The following is a 22,356-nucleotide window of genomic DNA, read 5'->3' on the forward strand; positions in this document are numbered from 1 at the left end:
AGGGAAACACTGGGCGGACCTACAGTAGCACAGAGCCCTGCATGACGTCGGTCAACTACGTTTGTAGCCTACTAGGGTTCAAGTGGTTAACGTGAGTGCATTTGGACAGCTGGAACTCATCAATACAACTTATTGATTTAATACCAACAGGCCTTGACTGTTACATGTGTTGATGTGTATCTGAACGATGAATAAATGAACATGAAGTGATGAAGAATCTGGTTATTCATCTCTCTTTATTCAATTGTCTCTCTCGCTAACACACGCGCACACACACACACACACACACACACACACACACACACACACAGGTGCTTGGTTGCACTTTTGTTTTGTTTTCCTACAGACGCATGTCATCAAATAAAGTTCCAACTGCAAAGCACTTCCCTTAGGATTGGTAGACATCTCTGACTCTAGAGGCTTTTAATTCCGTTAGAGATTTGTTAGTACTATATTTACGCATATATAATTTGAGTCATTATTCCTGTTGGAACAGCCTTGACCAGACTGCAATCAAGTCTTTTTGAGCAAAAAAACTAAGTGATTCTCAAACCTTTTTAATTTCAAAGGCCCCCAGTTTGATATGCATCAGGCCACGGACTCCCATAAATCTAGGGCCCATTTGGTTCCATTTGTACACAGTTACACAACTGCAAGGGTCCATTTGGTTCCATACAGTAGGTACACTCTCTGAATAGGCTCTAATTCACAGCAGCCATATTATGAAGACATTCACAGGTGTTACCAATGATACTAATGAAGGCTCTGTTCCATTTAGTCTAGCACAGTGGTTTCCACGACCATGTGTACACTCTCAGAGTTACACACCTGTAAGGGGCCATTTGGAAGCCCATGAGGGTCCCTGGACCCCAACTCTAGACCCACTGGTGTTTCCAGTGAGCCAACATGCACGCGATCAGCACCCTGACTCTGTTTGACCAGAATGGAACAGAGCCTTCATTAGTATCATTGGTAACACCTGTGAATGTCTTCATAATATGGCTGCTGTGAATAGAGCCTATTACACAACTGCAAGGGTCTATTTGGTTCCTACTGTAAATATCAACCATTTAGCTGCATGGGGGACGGGGACGCCCCCCCGCCCTTGGAACACACTCAAGGACCAGTGGGGGGTCCCCGGCCCCACTTTGAGAACCAGTGCATGGAGGTTTGTTGCAGCATCCCCAGGGGCGGCCGTATACTGTCTGATGTCTGGATCCCATAGCCTCGGGGGATGGTCGCGCTGTGACTGGCTAATTAGCTGGTTGTCATAGGCAACCACTTGCTATTGACAGCACACAGTGGTACAGCAACTGAACTACAGTTTTGAACTTTTGATAGCATAATGATAATGATCCAAACTGTAGTTATTGTATAATTTTATATTATATATATAATGTATTATGTTATAATACCCCACGACGTTCATCATGATAGACTCTTCGAGGAGTCAATCATTTATACATTTGTGATCATATACAGTAGGTTTCTTTGTGCTCAGTGAGTAGACTAATGACTGAGAGAGCCTGTTTGTGGCTCTCTATGACATTATGGTTCTCAAAGTGGGGTCCGGGGACCCTGAGGGGCACTTCATGGGGTACCAAAGGGTCCCCATCCAGTTCAAACACTTACAACGCCCTGTCAATGATGCCTTGTGACTTGTGAGCTTGTAGATCTGCTATTCAATTGATCTCATATCTACATTTATTTTTACAAATGAGGGGCATCTTGACATGATCATGTCTGACAACCTGAGCTATATGAAGAGAAAGACAAAGACTAAATCCATTCACTCTCTCTCTAATATAACGGAACTTCAGTTTATTTTAAAAAGAAAATTAAAAATATTTTGTATTCAGATTCAGAACATACAACCACACAGACAGTAGGCCTACAGACAGTACATACCAACATAACAACGTACACATAAGACAAAACACCATATATCAATTAAGCAACAAAAAAACAAAAAACTCCAAAAAGAAAATACATTATTTATTTTTTTAAACTGCGGTTGCCCTGACAACCTAAACTCCGCCAATCGCAGCGCGGACAACACTCCTAGGCAATGGGATTCATTCATAGACAGAGAGTGTCATGTATTTTTTTTGCATCGCTCAGTGCGGACGGTGCGGGGCGCAGGGAACGCAGCGCGTCGCCGCCGATCTCCAAAAAAACCGGAGGAGAGAGAGAGAGAGAGAGAGAGAGAGAGAGAGAGAGATAGAGAGTATGGAACGATGCACTGATCATATTTATCACTGTCATCTACTAAGCCACCGGGGAACGTTTTAAAAACAAACTAACATTGATCCGATGAGAGATGATCAGCCTGATCCTCCGCTAGTGTAGTATTATTATTATTATTATTATTATGATGGCACCGTCGGGACCGCGCAGCATCGCGCGCGGCTGTCAGAGAGTTCTGTACTGGATCCCCGTGGTGTTCATCTGCCTCATAGTGGCGTGGTCCTACTATGCATACGTTCTCCAGCTCTGTGTGGGTAAGAAGTCTGATCTCTCTCTCTCTCTCTCTCTCTCTCTCTCTCTCTCTCTCTCTCTCTCTCTCTCTCTCTCTCTCTCTCTCTGTGTGTGTGTGTGTGTGTGTGTGTGTGTGTGTGTGTGTGTGTGTGTGTGTGTGTGTGTGTGTGTGTGTGTGTGTGTGTGTGTGTGTGTGTTGTTATTATTATGATGTATAATATATACTGGCCTTTAAACCGGGGTGATTATTACTATGTTATTACAGGCGGTGTTGTGTTGTGTCCTGACTGAATATTACACTACACTACAGGCTCTCTGCGTTTTTTTCTTTTTTCTTTTTTGGGTCCATCACAGACACACTGGCTGGCTGGGCTTTTTTTATGCTGTGTTGACAATGTCAGGCACATTACAATGAGAGAGAGAGAGAGAGAGAGAGAGAGAGAGAGAGAGAGAGAGAGAGAGAGAGAGAGAGAGAGATAGGCTACTGCATGTTTAGGGCATGCTGTAGAGTCATTCTCAACTATTGCGGATTTAATCATCTCTACCATATTATTTGGTTTAGAGGATTTATTTCATGCATGTTCATCTTGTGTTATTATTTATGATTTTCAAAACTGAAGCAGCCATCCAGAGACTGTGTGTGTGTGTGTGTGTGTGTGTGTGTGTGTGTGTGTGTGTGTGTGTGTGTGTGTGTGTGTGTGTGTGTGTGTGTGTGTGTGTGTGTGTGTGTGTGTGATTTTGAATTCCTGACACAATGATAGAATCCAGATTCAGTGCTACTGTATAGTCCACTGAATACATCAGCTGTATTTTATGGTGGCACAAATCACTCAGGCCGTGGCATTTATTATTAGTATCACTATAAGATGAGGCTCTTGTGAGTTTAACTCCAGATTAAAACATAATGGTTATTATCTGAATACACATCATCATCCTTGTCTCACATTAACCACAAAAAAAGCAGATCTACAATGTTACAATGCGCCATGGTGCACCGCATTGTGACATTGTAGATCTGATATTTATGGCTATTTTTGGGAAATGTGTTGAACATGTTTGCCCATAATGACATTTGTTGTTGAGCAGTGGTTGTCAAACTTTTTCATGTCAAGGACCCCCGATGTATTTGACTGCGGTCCCCCATCTAAAAATATTTTGTGTCAGGGACCCCCATACAAGATTTGTGTTGTTAGATTGTGTTGTTGAAATGTTTAGAATATATTCCAAAATGTTCACATTTTTTCAGGATTGGTTTTTAGAATAGCTGATGTACTAGTGGGTTAAAGTGGTTAAACTGATTTTAATGCTATAATGCTATATCTAATGCTATATTAACCCCCCCCCCCCCAACCCCCTCAATGACCCCTGGAGGTCCCCGTCACGATCATGACATTTTACTTGACGTTGACGATTAATTGTCATATAATAATTGCGTTTAACAATTCAATGATGTTTTCCCATTGAACATTGGAACATAAAGCTTACATTTCTGTTTGGCCTTTAGGCTTCATAAACAATACATTCCACAGGGAGATCAGGGCAAATAACTTCAATATACAAAGAAATAACTGAAATAACTTTCTTGATAACTTTACATTTCCAAAAATTGCCGATCTACAAGCTCACCAAGCGTTGCATTGCGAAGTTTGCAACGCTTTGTGAGCTTGTCGATCGACAATTTCCACAAATTTGAAAATGTTTGAATGTGTACGAACATTCTTCAACATGGAGACGATTATGAGGAAACAATTGCGATGATCTAAAAAAAGAATTGCGATTTGGCGATTATGTAATAATTGAGCCTACTTTGAGAATTAAGCAGTGATTTAATGCAGCTGTTAGGTGACAGGTAGCAGCAGTGGATTGACCTGGATAACAAAGTAAACGGGTTTCCAGAGTGTCTCAGAACAGAAGAGAACAGGACAGAACAGAAGAGAGCAGTCTGCTCCATTTGGCCGCCTGACAGGGACCACCAGCAATGAAAACAACACTGAAACGGATTGGACACATGTTTGTTTAACCACTTTAACCCCTATCTGGAGTCCCTCAAGGCTCTATACTAGTGTATTTTCATTTTTTTTTGTTATTGTGGGGAAAGATTTCGCAGGAAATAGCAGATCGGCAAGCGTTGTGAGCTTGTCGATCGCCTATTTTCCCCACAATAACAGTTTAAGTGGTTAAAGGGCAAGACCACTTTGGTAGAAGTTTGGGTTGTGTAGTTACCTTGCCATGATGTAACTCCAAAGGTGGACAAGAAATCAAAAATAATTGCTCCAGTGATTAGAAATTGATCATTTAAAATATGCTTCTCATTGGCTCTTTTAGCACACAAACGAAAGGCAAACAATGTTGATTCAGACAATATAGAAGATCACCAAACCCAGTACTGTTTTTTTTTTACAACTATAACTTCCTGTTGATTTTACTATTTGAAGATCCGGATCCACGGATCCAGTCCAGGTTTTCTTCCTAATAAAAATCAACAGGAAGTTGACATTATTTTATTTTTTTAAAGAAAACAGTAGTGGGTTTGGTGATGTTCTAGCCTATATTGTCTGAATCAACTTTGTTTGCGTTCGTTTATTTGCTAAAAGAGTGACTTTGAGTTGAGAGCTGTTTCACTGTACAATGTAAGTCAATGAGGAGTATATTTTGAATGATCAATTTCTAATCAATGGAGCAATTATTTTTGATTTCTTGTCCACCTTTGGAGTTACATCATGGCAAGGTAACACAACCCAAACCTCTACCAAAGTGGTCTTCTCCTTTAACACATGCCATTCCCAACAACCTGTGGGTCGGGGCCCACTGGAGGGCCGTGAGGTATAATGCAACTGGGCCCCCCAAATAATTGACAAAACACTTAAGATTTGAATGATAATATAACATTAATATATAAAAAAAAAAAAACTATGTTAAAAGAAACGTCATGGTATTTTTTTCTTTAAAACATTGGGAGAAAATGTTATACCAATGTGAAATTAAATGCAGATATGTTATTTTCATTCGTTTTGACACTGATGTGCGACAAAGTATAAAAGTGGTTAATTGACTCATTGATACTTAAACATGAAAATAAAATAAAAACTAGCTTCACGATTATTCAATTGAAAAGTAATCGATTGAATAATGGTTAAGGGGGAATAATCCAAACATAGTTGCAGCCCTAAATAGGAGCCAGTTAAAGAGACGGAGCAGCGTGCTGATTGGTCGCTGGTCTCAAAGTGGGGTCTGCGGACCCCCAGGGGTCCTTGAAGCGGTTCCAGGGGGTCCCCAGCAAAAATGAGGAACGGTTTAACTACGCCATGCGATGCGTAGTGAGCTTGTAAATCTGCTATTTTAGCTAGTTTTGACAGAGTTGTTCTAATTAATCAAATCTAACAACTAAGATATTCTATATGGGGGTCCCTGGCACCAAATCTGTTCAAATGGGGGGTCTGCAGCTTAATTCATATCAGTTTGAGGGTCCTTGAGTCACGAAAGTGTTTGAGAATCACTGGTTTAACAGAATATCAAACTTTTTGTAAAAGAATGTCCTACTTTGTACATAGTACAGTGTCACACACAAAAGTAGCAAGCATAGCAGATCTACAAGCTCAAAACATCGCGACACGTTTGGAGTTTGTAGATCTGCTATTTTTGCTTCTTTTGAATTTGAACCCTGAAACGTAACAAGTTTTGGAGGTTTCCAATCAAAAGCAACAATTTGTAAAGTATTCAGAATTGAGGATGTATTGTGTACATAATGATGTTATTGAGACTGAATGGTTATTATCATGTATGCATTAGGCTGGGTTGTGTGTATTGTGCTAAATGGTTTTGCTTTACTTGTATAGTGTGTTATTTATGATATCGTTATTCATTTCTTTTTGGAAGAATAGCCCAATAGGGCAAAAAAAGAGATCCAAATAAACAATCAATCAATAGATTATTGATCTTCTCAAAATCTCGCTTTTCTTCTACAGTTGGTCTGCAGACAAAAGCAATAGAAATCTTGTATCTCCATATTTCAGAGAATGTCACACAAAGGTAGTGAAAATTGCAGATCTACAAGCTCACAACGCGTCGCGATGAGACGCGTTGTGAGCTTGTAGATCTGCTATTTTCACTATTTAAAAACGTTATGTAATGGTATTGGACATATGAGGTTTCTGCACGACAGCGACTGGCTGGTCACAGCAGAGATGATCACAGTGATGCATCAGCCACACTTTCATTCTATTTTCACCCCAACTGTCATCTATATTGGTTCTCAAAGTGGGGTCCGGGGACCCCCAGGGGTCCTTGGGGGCGTTCAAGGGGGTCCCCAGCAAAATGAGTTAATACAGCATCACAATCATTTTATCCAAAATACTTGAATATTAAAACAAATAGCAGATATACAAGCTTGCATTTTTTTTTAAAATAACATTTAAAAAAAAAAAAGTTTTAATAATTAATAATAATAATCTTCTCTTCTGGGGATCCCTGGCACAACACATTTTCAGTTGGGGGTCCACGGCCAAATACATATCAATTTGGGGGTCCTTGACACAAAAAGGGTCCGTGGGTCACTGACCCATTTCTTTTTTATTATTTCAAAATAATAAAAAGTTTTCATATAGGCCTATAACAAGAACATTTTTCAAAATAATTAAAAAAAAAAGTTGTGAAAATAGCAGATCGACACCGCGACGCGTTGTGAGCTTGTAGATCGTCTATTTTCACACAAATTTCATCACTGATCTACATCAGCGGTTCTCAAAGTGAGGTCCGGGGACCTCTAGTGGTCCTTCAGGGCGTTCCAGCGGTTCCCCAGCAAAACAGTTTAAACACTTACAGTACACCCTATTTTTATATTTTATGTGGATCAGCTATTTTTGAAACCAAATCTGAAACATCTTGACCAATATTCTCTTATGTAGGTCCCTGGCAGAAAATATTGTCAGATGGGGGTCCGTGCAGCCAAATACATCAATTTGTGGGTCCTTGACATGAAAATGTTTGAGAATCACTGTTCTATAATAGGTGGTCAGTGCTGCAGTACACTGCCAGGCCACCGGGGTCACTAGTGAGTCCAGACATCAGCTGTCCCAGGTTGACCCCGTTCTCCACTTACACAGCAGGTGTTGTTGTCTCATCCTGTTGACCAACATTCTACAGGACACTACTTTACACACAACATTCTACAGGATACTACTTTACACACAACATTACAGGACACTACTTTACACACAACATTACAGGACACTACTTTACACACGACATTCTACAGGACACTACTTTACACACAACATTACAGGACACTACTTTACACACAACATTCTACAGGACACGACTTTACACACGACATTCTACAGGACACTACTTTACACACAACATTCTACAGGACACTACTTTACACACAACATTCTACAGGACACTACTTTACACACAACATTCTACAGGACACTACTTTACACACAACATTACAGGACACTACTTTACTCACAACATTCTACAGGACACTACTTTACACACGACATTCTACAGGACACTACTTTACACACAACATTCTACAGGACACTACTTTACACACAACATAATAATGTGAGTGTTTTTGTGAGTTTAATGCATCTCCATCAGAGCAGATCGACACGGTGAAGTGCAGTGATTCATTTGATGAATAATACATATTTCACAGATTTACAAAGGAGGCTGAACCTGTAGCTGTTGCTTGCGTCAATACCTGCTGTCGTCCTTTCAATAGATGATGTTCTACAATAGGTCTCCCTGTCATCATAAAGACCATGTACCATATTAAATGTCCCTATTTGAGATGTTATTTAAGTTTTTGATACTACTGTAATGTGACAACTACATTGTGGCAGTTGTGGATTTCAAAACATGTATTTTGCCACGAAAGCAACAAGAACGTGTCATCCATAATTACACTCACTGATATGTTAAAATGTGACAGGCACGTGGGCGTGTGTGTGTGTGCGTGTGCGTGTGCGTGTGTGTGTGTGTGTGTGTGTGTGTGTGTGTGTGTGTGTGTGTGTGTGTGTGTGTGTGTGTGTGTGTGTCTCTGTGCGTGTGTCTCTGTGCGTGTGTGTGTGTGTGTGTGTGTGTGTGTGTGTGTGTGTGTGTGTGTGTGTGTGTGTGTGTGTGTGTCTGTGTGTGCTCGCGTGTGTGTCAGTACTGCGCTATCCTCAGCATGCTGTTTGTTTTCAGTACAAATCAAATGATCATGTGACGAGTTACTGTTTTCATGTCATGTGAACCGATCGATCATCACGGATAAATAGATCCCATTGATGACCTCACCAGAAAGGGGCGGGCCGTGGTCGCTCAGGGCTGTGGTGGTGATGATGATGAAGCATAGGGGGTGATTATGTGAAAGTTCAAGTCATAACGTCAGCTGATTCCTTTTTCATCCATTTACCACTCGCCCCCAGCAAAGCTTGTGTTGACCCACTTTCTGTTGTGTAAAATCCTTTTAAAAGCCTTAGTTACAGTGCTTGTGGTTCTGTCACAGTCGCACCAAAAAAACCTGACATGAATTTGTTGTTGTAAATTGCACATGACATAAGATGGTAGTTTGTTACAAGCTGCATGTGGTCTGGGTCAAAGATCACAGGGGGGGGGGGGGCATGTCTGTCTGTCTGTCTGTCTGTCTGTCTGTCTGTCTGTCTGTCTGTCTGTCTGCATGCTTCCCTGGTGGCCTGATATCTGAAGATGGATGATTCTGTAGCATTTATCAATAACCTCCTCCTTAATAATCAATGTAAACAAGTGTACACTCAAGGTTATTTGTTAAATCCATTGTACGTCTGTGTGTGTGTGTGTGTGTGTGTGTGTGTGTGTGTGTGTGTGTGTGTGTGTGTGCGTGTACGCACGCGCACACGCGTGAAACCACATTGTCAGTGTATAATTCTCAGATGCACGTTGCCACCGTTGTCTGCAGCCTTTGTGTTTACTGTTGCATACATACATAATCACAGCAATGACAGTAAATGTTACATTGGCATAACGCAGCGTAATGACTGTATTTCAAGGGTTCCCAAACTTTTCAGGCGGTGACCCCCCAAAGGAATCATATATATATGAACTGGGGACCCCCCAAAATACTCATATTTGAACTGGGGGACCCCCCACCATGACAAGCACTTGGAATTGTAGGAGTTGAGGCATTACATTTAGTTCGACTCGGTTCCACAGATAAATGTTGTGAAAATAGCTGATCTACAAGCTCACAACGCCTCGCACTGTGAGAGCATGTCGATCGGCTATTCTTACGATGTTTGCCTCTTTCTTACATAATATTGACAATTGGGCTAATTTGATCTTAAAAAGGTCTTAAAAGTCATTACATTGTCACTTCAGAAATGTGCAGATACCCTGTATACACTTATACTGTATGTTGGTTTGTTAACTGTTGAGTGAGAAAACAATGTTGGACATTAAGCTAATCATCTGGGGACCCCGACCCCCAGTTTAGGAACCATGCACTGCTGTATTTGACAGGTATACTGAAGGACATCTGACGTGTTCTGGAACACTGGGGTTGCATTCATTCACGTGGATGTGTCTGACAGTGGCAGTGCTTGCCCAGTCAAAAGACTTGGCAACAGCTTGTGCTGAATATTAAATATGTCACATGAATACAGTAAACACTGGACTGTATCCACGTGACATGTCTGTCGGGTAGAAACCTTGTATGTCCACAACCGTTACTCTTCAGGAAATGGAAAAAATAACCTGCGTTCCAATGAATCCAATATACTTAGTCACAAGCTGTTATTAATACTTTGTTTGGTCAGAATGTGTCAGTTCTTGTTAAAACACTGAGACACTTAACAACTTCACCCATTTTCAACCTACTGTGTCTTCATATAACTCGTCTCACTAATGCTCATTATGATATGGTACCATTTTTGTCTACTCGTTCAGTGTCTCAGGCAGAGGAGGGCTGTGGACAGTTCAGAAACCTGCTTACCAGTGACATCATCGTTAGGCAGGGTTTAAAAAAACAAACAAGATTCCAAATGTTCTATAAAGAACAATGGCTTCCATTATAGCGTGCTAACTTTCCTGGAATAGAAAGCCTGTAGTTTGGATTCCCCATCAATGATGTCACTGGTAGGTGGGTTTCTGAACTGTCTACAGCTTTCCTCTGAGACACAGACGGGGTCCATAATTATTTTGTTTACCATATTATAATGAGCATTAGTGAGGACCAATTCATTATTATATTTGATATCATATCTACATGTATTTTACAAATGAGGGGCCAAATACATACATATATATACATAATATTGTTTTCACATGTAAGGCCCAATATTTCTACAATTGCTACAAAGCCTGTGATAGATAGATAGATAAAAAGTTGAAGGTTACATTTAGGTCTGGTAATGATGTACCGTGCATGTTCAAATCATGTATACTTTACATTACTTCCGACAATTTTCCCAATTTATTCTTTCCTTTTTTTTACACTTGGAAAAAAACCTGCCAATTTAACGTTCAGATGCCCACAAGGTTTAAGTGTCCACTGGACCTGTCCCCCTATTTTGGGCATGTAATTATAGGTGAAAAATGTCAAGCTGTTGTGAGCGTGTAGATCGGCTATTTTCACCAATTTAGCAGGACACTTTAATACGACAACATATGGCATTCATTTAGGAAAAAAATAACAATAACCACAAGTTGAAATAATCGTCTCTGTCGGGTGGAAACCTCATAAGTCCAATTTTTTGGGGATATAATGAGGTCACTTTTCAGGATTCAAATAAAAAAATTAGCAAAAGTAGCAGATCTACAAGCTGAAAACACGTTGCTCCGTGCAGCGTTTCGAGCTTGCATATCTGCTACTTTTGATGTGACGCTGTAGTATGATCAAGTAGGGCACTAATTTATGAAAAAAACACAAAAAGTAAAAATATGGAGATAAGAGGCTTCTGCCCGACAGCAACAATATGCCACAAACATGAATACAGTCCACAATGCCTGTATCCATGTGGTATACTGTATCACTATCTAGTATTTGTTTTACCTCAGGATGTGTTTTGCACAGCAGCTGTTCTCAATTCAAACATTTTCATGTCAACGACCCCCAAATTGAGATGTAGTTGGCCGCGGACCACCATCTGAAAATGTTTTGTGGGACCCCCAGAAGACAAGATTTGTGCAAAAGCATATACAAATACGGATAAAGTGCTGAAAATAAACTAATTTTGCTGCGGACCCCCTGCTACCCAGTCTGCTTAACAGCTTGACTTTCCTTTACTTCACATGGACCTTACTGTTTGTTTTATTTGTCATTTTATGTTTCAGAGTCCATCGATGACGTCGGAGAAAAGGGTAAGTGTTTCGATCGTTCGTACCTCGTCTGTGTGTGTGTGTGTGTGTGTGTGTGTGTGTGTGTGTGTGTGTGTGTGTGTGTGCGTGCGTGCATGCGCGGCCACGCTCGCGCGTGTGTGTGTTAGAGAGAGAGAGAGACTACTTCTGAATACCTTGTTGCTGGAGAAGTTTCCCTCTTACAGCGATAGTTCACCCAAAACAATAAAACATTTTCTATCTATTAGTCACTCCATGGAGACTTGAATGTATGGATATTTGTTTGTTTTTGTCGCAGTCCTAAGCCAATAATTTGATGACCAGCGGATCGGTAAGCAGCGGTTCCGGTAGGAGATACAAAGGATACTCTTTGTGTGTCCTACTGGAACTGCTGCCGGTCATCAAATTATTGGCTTAGGAATGCGACAAAAACAAAAAATCAAATTCAAAATTCAAGTCTCCATGGGGTTACTAATAGATAGAAATAAAGTACTTTTTTTGGGTGAACTATCCCTTTAACTACAGAGCATGTTTTAAAAGTGAACATACACTTCAAGAGCACTAGGAGAGGGTCTGAGTGAAGGACTGAAGGGCCTCAGATGATCATATACAGAGGATCTGTGCTCCATTCCCATCCCATGCTTATTACGCCAGTGAAGTTCCTCTCCGAGGCCGATTCTACAAATCGTCTCTGTCGGGTGGAAACCTCATATGTCCAAAACTGTTAGTTTTCAGGATTCAAAATTCAAAAACAGCACAAGTAGCAGATCTACGAGCTCAAAACGCGTGGCTTCGCGTGTTTCAAGCTTGTGGATCTGCTACTTTTGTTGTTTTTGTGAGACGCTGTAGTATGATCAAGAAGGGCATTAATTCATGAAAAAACAAAAAGTTTAAATATGGAGATAAGAGGTTTCTGCCCGATAGCAACGAAATGCCTTCTAAATCCTAAGAGTTTTCAGAAAAACGTATGTTGCTGCCGTGTTAAGTGGTCAGATGGATAGCCCCGTGAACCCTTTTTCGAGTTGTTCAAGTGGGCCCCAGATCCAGAAATTTGTTGTGTTGAGCAGTGGTTCTCAAACTTTTTCATGTCAAGGACCCCCAAATTGACACTTATTAGCCCGCGGACCCCCATTTCAAAAGATATGCCAGGACTGGGACCCCCATAAGAGAAGATTTTTTTTACGGCTCTAGCAGTGATTCTCAACCATTTTAATTTCGAGGACCCCCAGTTTGACATGCATTAGGCTACGGACCCCCATTTAATGGCATTTCTATCACTTGGACCACAATTTATATTGTAAAATCAATGTCAATTTAACTCTGAGAGTGTACAAATGGAACCAAAATGGACCCTAACGGGTCCATTTGGTTCCATTTGTACACTCTCAGAGTTACAGACCCATAAGGGTCCATTTGGTGCCTAATCTATCATTTAGCTGGGGACCCCCTGGAACTCCCTCAAGGACCCCTGGGGGTCCCCGGACCCCACTTTGAGAACCAATGGTCTAGAGGAAGGTTTGTAGACAGCAGAGCCATATAGAGTCACCTCCGTTCACTTCATCGGGCCAGGTCTTCGAATCTACAGAGCCTTCTATTGGCGAATAGTGACAAAGCCCTGAACCGGAAGTTTACGGAATGCACTGGAATCTATGAGCGTTTGTCACTATTTCGAGTTTACATGAACCTACGTGACCGGCGCTGTTTCTGCCCCCTGGTTGACGTAACTCTCCCATAGAAGGCTCTGGTAGACAGTAATGACGAGCTGCTGAAAGGAGGGAGGATGTTTTGTGAAGGTTTTGACTTATGAAAACATTTGAAAACGAGTGAAATGGGGTATTCTGCATATTAAGTACTTTTACTTTTTAGTGCTGCATATTGCGAGTATATTTGAATGCCAGTACTTTTACTCACGTCAAATTGTTTTAACCAATTAAAACCGGGAAAGTATCTGTGTCTTTTTAGATTTTAGCGTTGGCTATTCAAAAATAGCAGATATACAAGCTCGCAGCGCGTCACTTAGTGCCACACTGCGAGCTTGTACATCTGCTATTTTTTTTATTTTTTTTTGAAAAAACAGTTTTGAGTAATTTGGATTTTTTTTTAACATAAATCTTCTCTTCTGGGGGTCCCTGGCACAAAACTTTTTCAGATGGGGGGGTCTGCAGCAAAAAAAAAGTCAATTTGGCACGAAATGTTTGAGAACTACTGATTTAGAAGGCATTTGCAGAATCGGCCTCAGGTCTGAATGGGTTAAATACGGTACTTTTACTTGTAACAGAGTATTTCTACATTGTGTTATTGCTACTTGTACTTAAGTAAAACATCAGGAGTACTTCTTCCATCACTGTCCAGTACAGTACAATGTCTCAGTCGGGTTTGTTTTTGTTGTCATTTCAGTCGTGTACCTGTTGGTGTACCATGTGATCTTCATCATGTTTGTGTGGGCGTACTGGCAGACCATCTTCACCCAGCCCATGCATCCGCTGAAGGAGGTGAGAGCTGACTTTACTATGTATTGTAATAACTGATCTACAAGCTCACGACGCGTCGTATTGCGACTTATAACAGAGTATATCATCGCTGTCTGGCAGAGACCTCTTATCTCCATTTTCTAACTTGTTGCGTTTTCTCGTAATTGAACGCCCTACGTTATCATACTACAGCATCACGCAAGAGCATCAAAAGTAGAGATCCACACGCTCGAAACGCGGCACTTTGTGCAAATCTTTAGTTTGAATATATATATACTTTTTTAAAGCGAAAATGTTTAACTCAAATCTTTACTTCTGGGGATTTTACAAATGTCTTCTAAATCCTAAAGTACTTTTTTCCGAAAGTTTGTATATATATATTTTTTTACTTATGTTGATATATAATGGTTTTCACACTTGTCAAGGACCCCCAAAATATTATGTATTTGACCGCGGACCCCCTCCCATCTAAAAATATTTTGTTCCAGGGACCCCCAGAAGCAAAGATTTGAGTTAAAAATGTATATAAAAGATTTGCACAAATTTTCAGGATTTTTCTCAAAATAGCAGATCTACAAGCTCATAGCGCGGCACTCGGTGCCGCTTGCATTTTCAGACCATGTTTATTGCAACCATTAATCAATCAACTGTGTTTGTCTAACCGTGAGTTATTCTTTGTTGCATTATCATTTTTTTATTTTACATTTTATATTATCACAAACAAATATGTTGTCAATTATTAGAGGGCCTGCTTGCAATACCTTCACGGCCCACCAGTGGGTGATGACCAGAAATGGAGTGTGTGTGTGTGTGTGTGTGTGTGTGTGTGTGTGTGTGTGTGTGTGTGTGGTGTGTGTGTGTGTGTGTGTGTGTGAGAGAGATTGAAGGCTGCATTTCCTGTGCTAGTGGGTGACAGAGCAGTCTAATGACTCAGCTTGGTGAATACATTCATCTCTGATGACACTTCCCAATAACTGCTATTGGACCCGGGCTCTTTCAGGAACCACTCACCTATATATAAACACAAATGTGTGTTTGGTAGATTATGTCTCTGCTGTAACAATGCATGCAACATGCATTTTGTGGGAAGAGCAGGCGCAGCTGAGTATGTGGGTCGTGCCCATGAAATACACTCAGAATGGCCAATTTCTTGGCCAAACAATAGTCAGTAACCATAGTCAGCACTAGCCTGGTAAACCCTCCCTCCGGAAATCTCATTTTCATTCGATGTCAGGAAGGAGTCTGGCATGAACGCCCATTCTGCAATATTGGGGAGTTTCCAGCGAAATCAGGACCTAACCGCGCCTATCAGCGTCGTCGCTCATCGTTCTGTGATTGACAGCTTACGTTGGCCAATCAGGTGGCGAGTTCGAGTGAGCCCGAATGAAGCCGAGTGCAGCCTGAGTGACGCCGAAAAAAGACGAACGGCAGCCATTGTTGTTCTGCGAGTGCCTTCACTTCTTACTTTTGTTTTTAAAACGGTCTCAAACTTCTTTTTTGAGGCACGGAATTTACTATGAAGATATCGTTTGGATAGAATTTAGTTGTTTAACTTCATATATGTGGTCAATTAATCATGACAGAGCCTATTTAAAAATATAAATTCAGAGAACCGGGAGGGGCGGGCTGTGACACGCATGTATCCGCATAAGGCAACCTATTTTGGGCTGGGCCGTCTCAAAAGTCCCGCTGCGTCATATTAGTGACGGAGGTCGTAAAAATCCACTGCAATTGGCTGAAGGGGAAAAACGATCATTGGCTGAAGGGGTTGTCAGTCAACGGTATTACTCCCGCCCAACTCCAGCCCGCAGCCAATATTGCAGAATGGGCGATCATGCCAGACTCCTTCCTGACATCGAATGAAAATGAGATTTCCGGAGGGAGGGTTTACCAGGCTAAGTCAGCACCATAATCGTTAACATAGTCAGCACCATAGTCAGTAACCATAGTCAGCCCAATAGTCAGCATCATAGCTGTTAACAAAGTCAGCATCGTAGTCGTTAACATAGTCAGCACCATAGTCAGAACCATAGTAGTTAACATAGTCAGCACCATAGTCAGTGCTACAGTCAGCACCATAGTCATTAACATAGTCAGCACCATAGTCAGTGCTACAGTCAGCACCATAGTAGTTAACATAGTCAGCACCATAGTCAGTAACCATAGTCAGCCCAATAGTCAGCATCATAGCTGTTAACAAAGTCAGCATCGTAGTCGTTAACATAGTCAGCACCATAGTCGTTAACATAGTCAGCACCATAGTCAGTGCTACAGTCAGCACCATAGTCGTTAACATAGTCAGCACCATAGTCAGTGCTACAGTCAGAACCATAGTCGTTAACATAGTCAGCAAATACTCAGAACCATAGTCAGCACCAGTATTGTTAACATAGTCAGCACCATAGGCAGCACCATAGGCAGCACCATAGTCAGTAGCCATAGACAGCACCATAGTCAGCACCATAGTCAGCATCATAGTCAATACCTTAGTCAACACTATAGTCAGCAGCACCATAGTTAGTTTCAGTAGTTTTTATTTACTCCGCAGTGCCCTCTACAGATATGGAGGATTTGAACTTACCATTAACCAAATCTGTAGAGGGCACTGTGGAGTAAATAAAAATAATTTCCGTCTCGCGGACACATTTTATTTTCTGCCCAAAAAGTGTATTTTACAGAGTAGGTGGGGTAGTGAGAGGCTTCCCACCTCCGAGAATAGACTTTCAACAACACTAAACAGTCTTTGTTTTGGTGAGTAGCGAAATGGTTTTGTTTATTTTCACTACTGTTGGAGCCCTCGCAGGGCAGTGGAATTCCTTGTACAACCGCAGAGCCCAGGGTCTTCCAGGGCGTTAGAGGGAACTCACTAACGCTCTGAACCAGGGCTAGGGGTCCCCGGACTATACACTTTGAGAACCTATTGGTAGATAATTATGTGTCTGTGCATGTGTGTGTGTGCATGTGTGTGTGTGTGTGTGTGTGTGTGTGTGTGTGTGTGTGTGTGTGTGTGTGTGTGTGTGTGTGTGTGTGTGTGTGTGTGTGCTTGCGCGTGCGCGTGTGTGTGTGTGCTTGCGAGCGCATATGATTCATAAGACACAGTATGTACTGTAATTTATATTTCACTTTGCACGTGTGTCCTCTGCTGCCTGTGGTAGTTCTACCTGTCCTACTCAGACAAAGAGCTGCTGGAGCGTGAAGATCGAGGAGAATCTCAGCAGGAGATCCTGAGACGACTGGCCAAGGATTTGCCCATCTACACACGCACCAACTCTGGAGGTGACCTGTACTCAAATGTTGCTGTTAACTAGGGTTCAAAGGAGCACTTCACCCATTTGATGTCTTCACTAATGCTCATTATAAGATGGCACCATTTCTGTCTACTCACTCATTGGAGGGTTGTGGACAGTTCCGAAACCTACCAATGACATCATTGATGGGGAGTCCAAGCTAATAGAAACCACAGACTTTCTCTTCCTGGGAAGTTAGTATGCTGAAAAGCTACTGTTCTTGAATTAAAAACAAAAATAAATACATAATTGAAATCTTGTTTGAAATGACCAGAACAGCCTACCGATGATGTCACTGGTAGGCAGTTTTCTGAGTTGCCCACAGCCCTCCTCTGAGACACAGACAGAGTAGACAGAAATGGGACCGTGTGTGTGTGTGTGTGTGTGTGTGTGTGTGTGTGTGTGTGTGTGTGTGTGTGTGTGACCATGGTACTGACAGTATCATGTCAGTATCATGTCACATGATACTGACCTCTCACATCTACACACGCACCAACTCTTGAGGTGACACATTTTAATAATGAAGCAGCCCATGTCCCAACTTTGTTCAGAGCGCAGAACTGAGTTCTGAGTCATTCCAAAACAACTTCGTCCTCACATGGCTTATTGCTTTTCTAAAACGGTTACCAAATATGCCAACATGAAAATAATACACTTACCGTTGCTGTCGGGCAGAAACCTCTTATCTCCATATTCTAACGTGTTGTGTTTTTTTCGTAAATTGATACCCTACTTGATCATACTACAGCGTCACACAAAAGTATCAAAACATTTTACCGTTACGTCGTACATGCATGTGTACGATGCAACAGCAGATGTGACAGCCCCCAAGTATGAAGCAAATGCATGTGCAAATCTTTTTAGTATTTTGTTGCTGTCAGGTGAAAACCTTGTATGTCCAAAACTGTTCATTATCGTCTATTTACGCTACTTTTGTGCGACACTCTTGTACGATGAAGTAGGGCATTCATTTATGGGGGGAAAGGGGGAAAAAAAGAAGAACAAGTTGAAATTTGGAGATACAGTACATGGTTTCTGCCCGACAGCAACGATATTATGGTAAAGGGTGGTGAGGTGATTGGACGGTCTGGTCTCTCTCCTCAGCAATCCGCTTCTGTGACCACTGTCTGCTGCTGAAGCCTGATCGATGCCACCATTGTTCAGTGTGTGATAAGTAAGGTTCCACCGGCGTCACCTACACTCTCCACAACACAGTCCATTTGTCATTTCTCTGGCCGTGTGTCAGACAGCGCGGTGACATCGCTCTTTACCCTCCTCCCCTTACAGATGCATCCTGAAGATGGATCACCACTGTCCCTGGTACCGTATGTCCTTCTTCATGAATCAGAAAAAAACAACAACCTTGAAATGGCTGGGAAATGGCTTTATTGACTCGAAAACGGGAAACAAACAAACAAACAGACAGACAGATTGACAGACGGACGGACACTAAAATGATTAGACGAGAAAGATCAAACAGAATTAGAGACAAGTTATTATATCTTTAGAAATTGAATTGGAATAGAAATACTGCTCTACAAATCCAAAGTGCAGTAACTACATTTTTGGAGACGTATTTGTCTAGAACAGGGGTCTTCAGAGTCACTAGAGGGGGGCCACCAAATCTTTGTGCGATAGGATATTTCTTTTACATTACCCACTTGGACCCTAGCATCCATATTCCATATAAAATAGCCGACCTACAAGCTCACAAAGCCTCGCGCTGCGAGGCGTTGAGAGCCTGTAGATCGGCCATTTTCGGCAAAGAGGTTTGGTGCAGAGGGGAAAAGAGTTGCAACATAATTTTCTCTCAGCTAAGGGGTCCTTGCCCTGAAAAACGTTGAAGACCCCTGGTCTAGAAGGTCAAATCAGCCTTCATGATATTGGGGGATAAACAATTACCTTATGAACAGACATACAACTAGAAAAAGTGCTCGTCGTGCACAGGTAGGTTATTGTGGGCCAGTAATGTTTGGAATTCGCCAATCAGGATGGAATATGAAAAATCGGACGGATCCGTCTTGATCACTTGACTATAGAGATAACGTGTATACCGATTTGCGTGATGTTTGGACCAAATTCGTAAGAGTAATATACATTTTTTTTTTGTGCAAAAATCGGCCTCCTGGTGGCACTATACAGGGCAATGTTAAAAGGCTGCCTTTTGTGAGTACTTGTGAGTACTTCTTCAAGCACTGCTGAATGCTTGTTGTTTGTTTGGTTTCAGGGTAAACAACTGTGTAGGATTCTCTAACTATAAGTTCTTTATGCTGTTCCTGGCCTATGCTCTGGTCTACTGCCTGTTCATCACCGCTACCGACCTTCAGTACTTCATTATGTTTTGGACGGTAAGCAGGCTTTGTTAACATGAAATACTTAATTATAGTATGGTATAAAATGTTCCTGTTGGCATTCTGTCTTTCATTTTCCTTTTGGCCCTGAAGCACAAAACTGAACTGAACTCTGACAATAATATTATTATGCGCATTATTGTGTTGCAGATGTGGTATTTTTAAATACACTTTATAATATTTTTTGTGTGTGATTTCAGTGTTATTTTGTCCAAGCTGTATGGTAGAGTATGTTAATACAATATAAACGTTTACAATTGTGGTGGTTGTATTTGGTTTCCCTGTTCTTCTATTGGGACATTTACATCCTGTGTTAATTTAGGATAGGTCAGTTTTGAACAAAATGCCTCAAAACATGAACGCAGTGCGCAATTTCCGTGAAATTTTGCATGCAGTTTCCCACTAGGCTGAGGAAGAAATGCCCCCCTTTTCACATTGGGGTTTTTGCATTTTTATGCGGTGAAATTGCGAAGCGCATATTATGCGATGCGCATTTTATGTGATGCGATGCGCATTTTATGCGATGCGCAGCTGCCTTTTTGAAAAAACGTTACCCCCGCATAATTATGCGCCATTTTTCTGATTGTGCGGTAAATTATGCGATCGCAAAATCGCATTTTGCTGGAGGGTCTAAGTTATATGACACATCAGTTAAATGTGGCTGAGTGATGGTGTGGTTGTCTAAGCATCAGACTCTCAGTGCAGAGATTACATGTTCAAATCCCAGTCATTCTATGGTTCATTGCTTTTCAACTTTACTAACTGAAGGCTGACATATAAAGAGTACGAAGAGACATACGATACGATGGCCATCCAACCAGGACATTTTTCCAACTTTTACTTGACTCTTGCACCTTTATCTGATCTTTCACTGAAGAGCGTGCAAGAGACCATGGAAAGTATGTACCATGGTGGAGCAGTGGTTAAGATTCAGGCCTTGCATACTGAAGGTCCTGAGTTCAAATCCCGCAAGGACATCTTTCTAACTTTTACCTGTGGCTTTTATCTTTATATAATCTTTCAGAAAATTCCACACAAGTCAAGGGAACAGGTAAGGACCTCTGTGGTGCAGTGGTTTAGATACAGGACTTGCAACCAGGAGGTTCCCGGTTCAAATCTAACTAGTGCACACTTTTTCCCCCCCCCAAGACTCAAGACCCAAAAGAGTCTTGAGTCGAACCAATTACTCCCGCGGAGACATCAAATTTCTCTTTTGGGCCTTGAGTCCCAAGACTCAAGGCCAAGGTTCTTGGTGAAAAAATACATTTATTAAGTCCAGAGCTCGAAAGTTTGTCACTAGTTGATCGAAAGTTTGTCACTACCGAAACGAAAGTTAAATCCGAAAAAATCACTAAGTGTGGAGGCCAAAATCGTCCCCCCAAAAACCTGTTAGGAGTACGTTTCAGGCAATTTAGAGTTGATTGGTAGTACTTTGTAGTGACTTTTTTTGGTCCCTAACATTCATCGAGCTCTGGACTTAGTACATTTATTTTTTCACCATTGGGTCACTACCGAAACGAAAGTTTGTCACTACCGAAACGAAAGTTAAATCCGAAAAAATCACTAAGTGTGGAGGCCAAAATCGTCCCCCCAAAAACCTGTTAGGAGTACGTTTCAGGCAATTTAGAGTTGATTGGTAATTTTCGTTTCGGTAAAATTTATTTTACCGAAACGAAAGTTAAATGCGAAAAAATCACTAAGTGTGGAGGCCAAAATCATCCCCCCAAAAACCTGTTAGGAGTACGTTTCAGGCAATTTAGAGTTGATTGGTAATTTTCGTTTCGGTAAAATTTATTTTACCGAAAAGAAAGTTAAATGCGAAAAAATCGCTAAGTGTGGAGGCCAATCAACTCTAAATTGCCTGAAACGTACTCCTAACAGGTTTTTGGGGGGCCGATTTTGGCCTCCACACTTAGTGATTTTTTCGTTTCGGTAGTGACAAACTTTCGTTTCGGTAGTGACACAATGGTGAAAAAATAAATGTATTTGTCTTGTTTGTTGTTCAAGTCAAAGCACCAGGAAGGCTGTAATTCTTGGCCAACAGTTAGCTCAATGGGTTGAGACGCAGTATTCATGATCCAGAGGCCATGAGTTCAAATCCCACTGGTGTCTTTACTGTGATGCTTCCCTTTGCAGACTAACTTCTAGAAAAACAAGTTAAAACCACCAGGAAACCTTTAACTCTCAGCCAACAGCTTAGCTCAACTGGTAGAGCGTCTGTCCAATAACATGACTTGGCTTGACTTGAGTGGGTTCGATTCCCACTCGAGTCAAGTGTCCCCGGTAACTTGGGGCAACGGATAAATTGACTGATATCCTTAGTGATGGATAAATTGACTGATATCCTTAGTGATGCTTCCCTTTGCAGACTAACTTCTAGAAAAACAAGTTAAAACCACCATGAAACCTGTAACTCTCAGCCAACAGCATAGCTCAACTGGTAGAGCGTCTGTCCAATAACATGACTTG

At 41.4% G+C, this 22,356-nt stretch overlaps 1 protein-coding gene across 3 annotated transcripts in view; it reads left to right on the forward strand.

The window, feature by feature from the left end:
- The first annotated feature begins 2,185 nt into the window (after window positions 1-2,185).
- Window positions 2,186-22,356, forward strand: part of zdhhc2 (zDHHC palmitoyltransferase 2) — a 35,850-nt gene continuing 15,679 nt past the window's right edge. For all 3 annotated transcript variants that reach the window (XR_014602835.1, XM_084085833.1, XM_084085834.1), the window contains exons 1-7: window positions 2,186-2,501; window positions 11,776-11,802; window positions 14,176-14,270; window positions 17,405-17,525; window positions 18,641-18,710; window positions 18,824-18,856; window positions 19,764-19,884. Coding sequence is in view for 2 of the 3 variants with exons in the window: in XM_084085833.1 (XP_083941959.1) it covers window positions 2,372-2,501; window positions 11,776-11,802; window positions 14,176-14,270; window positions 17,405-17,525; window positions 18,641-18,710; window positions 18,824-18,856; window positions 19,764-19,884 (597 nt within the window). In the remaining variant the exon portion in view is untranslated. The remainder of the gene's footprint in view (window positions 2,502-11,775; window positions 11,803-14,175; window positions 14,271-17,404; window positions 17,526-18,640; window positions 18,711-18,823; window positions 18,857-19,763; window positions 19,885-22,356) is intronic.

Source organism: Gymnoscopelus microlampas (assembly GCF_963454915.1).
Source record: "Gymnoscopelus microlampas genome assembly, chromosome: 18".
In the NCBI taxonomy this organism is placed as follows: Eukaryota; Metazoa; Chordata; class Actinopteri; order Myctophiformes; family Myctophidae; genus Gymnoscopelus; species Gymnoscopelus microlampas.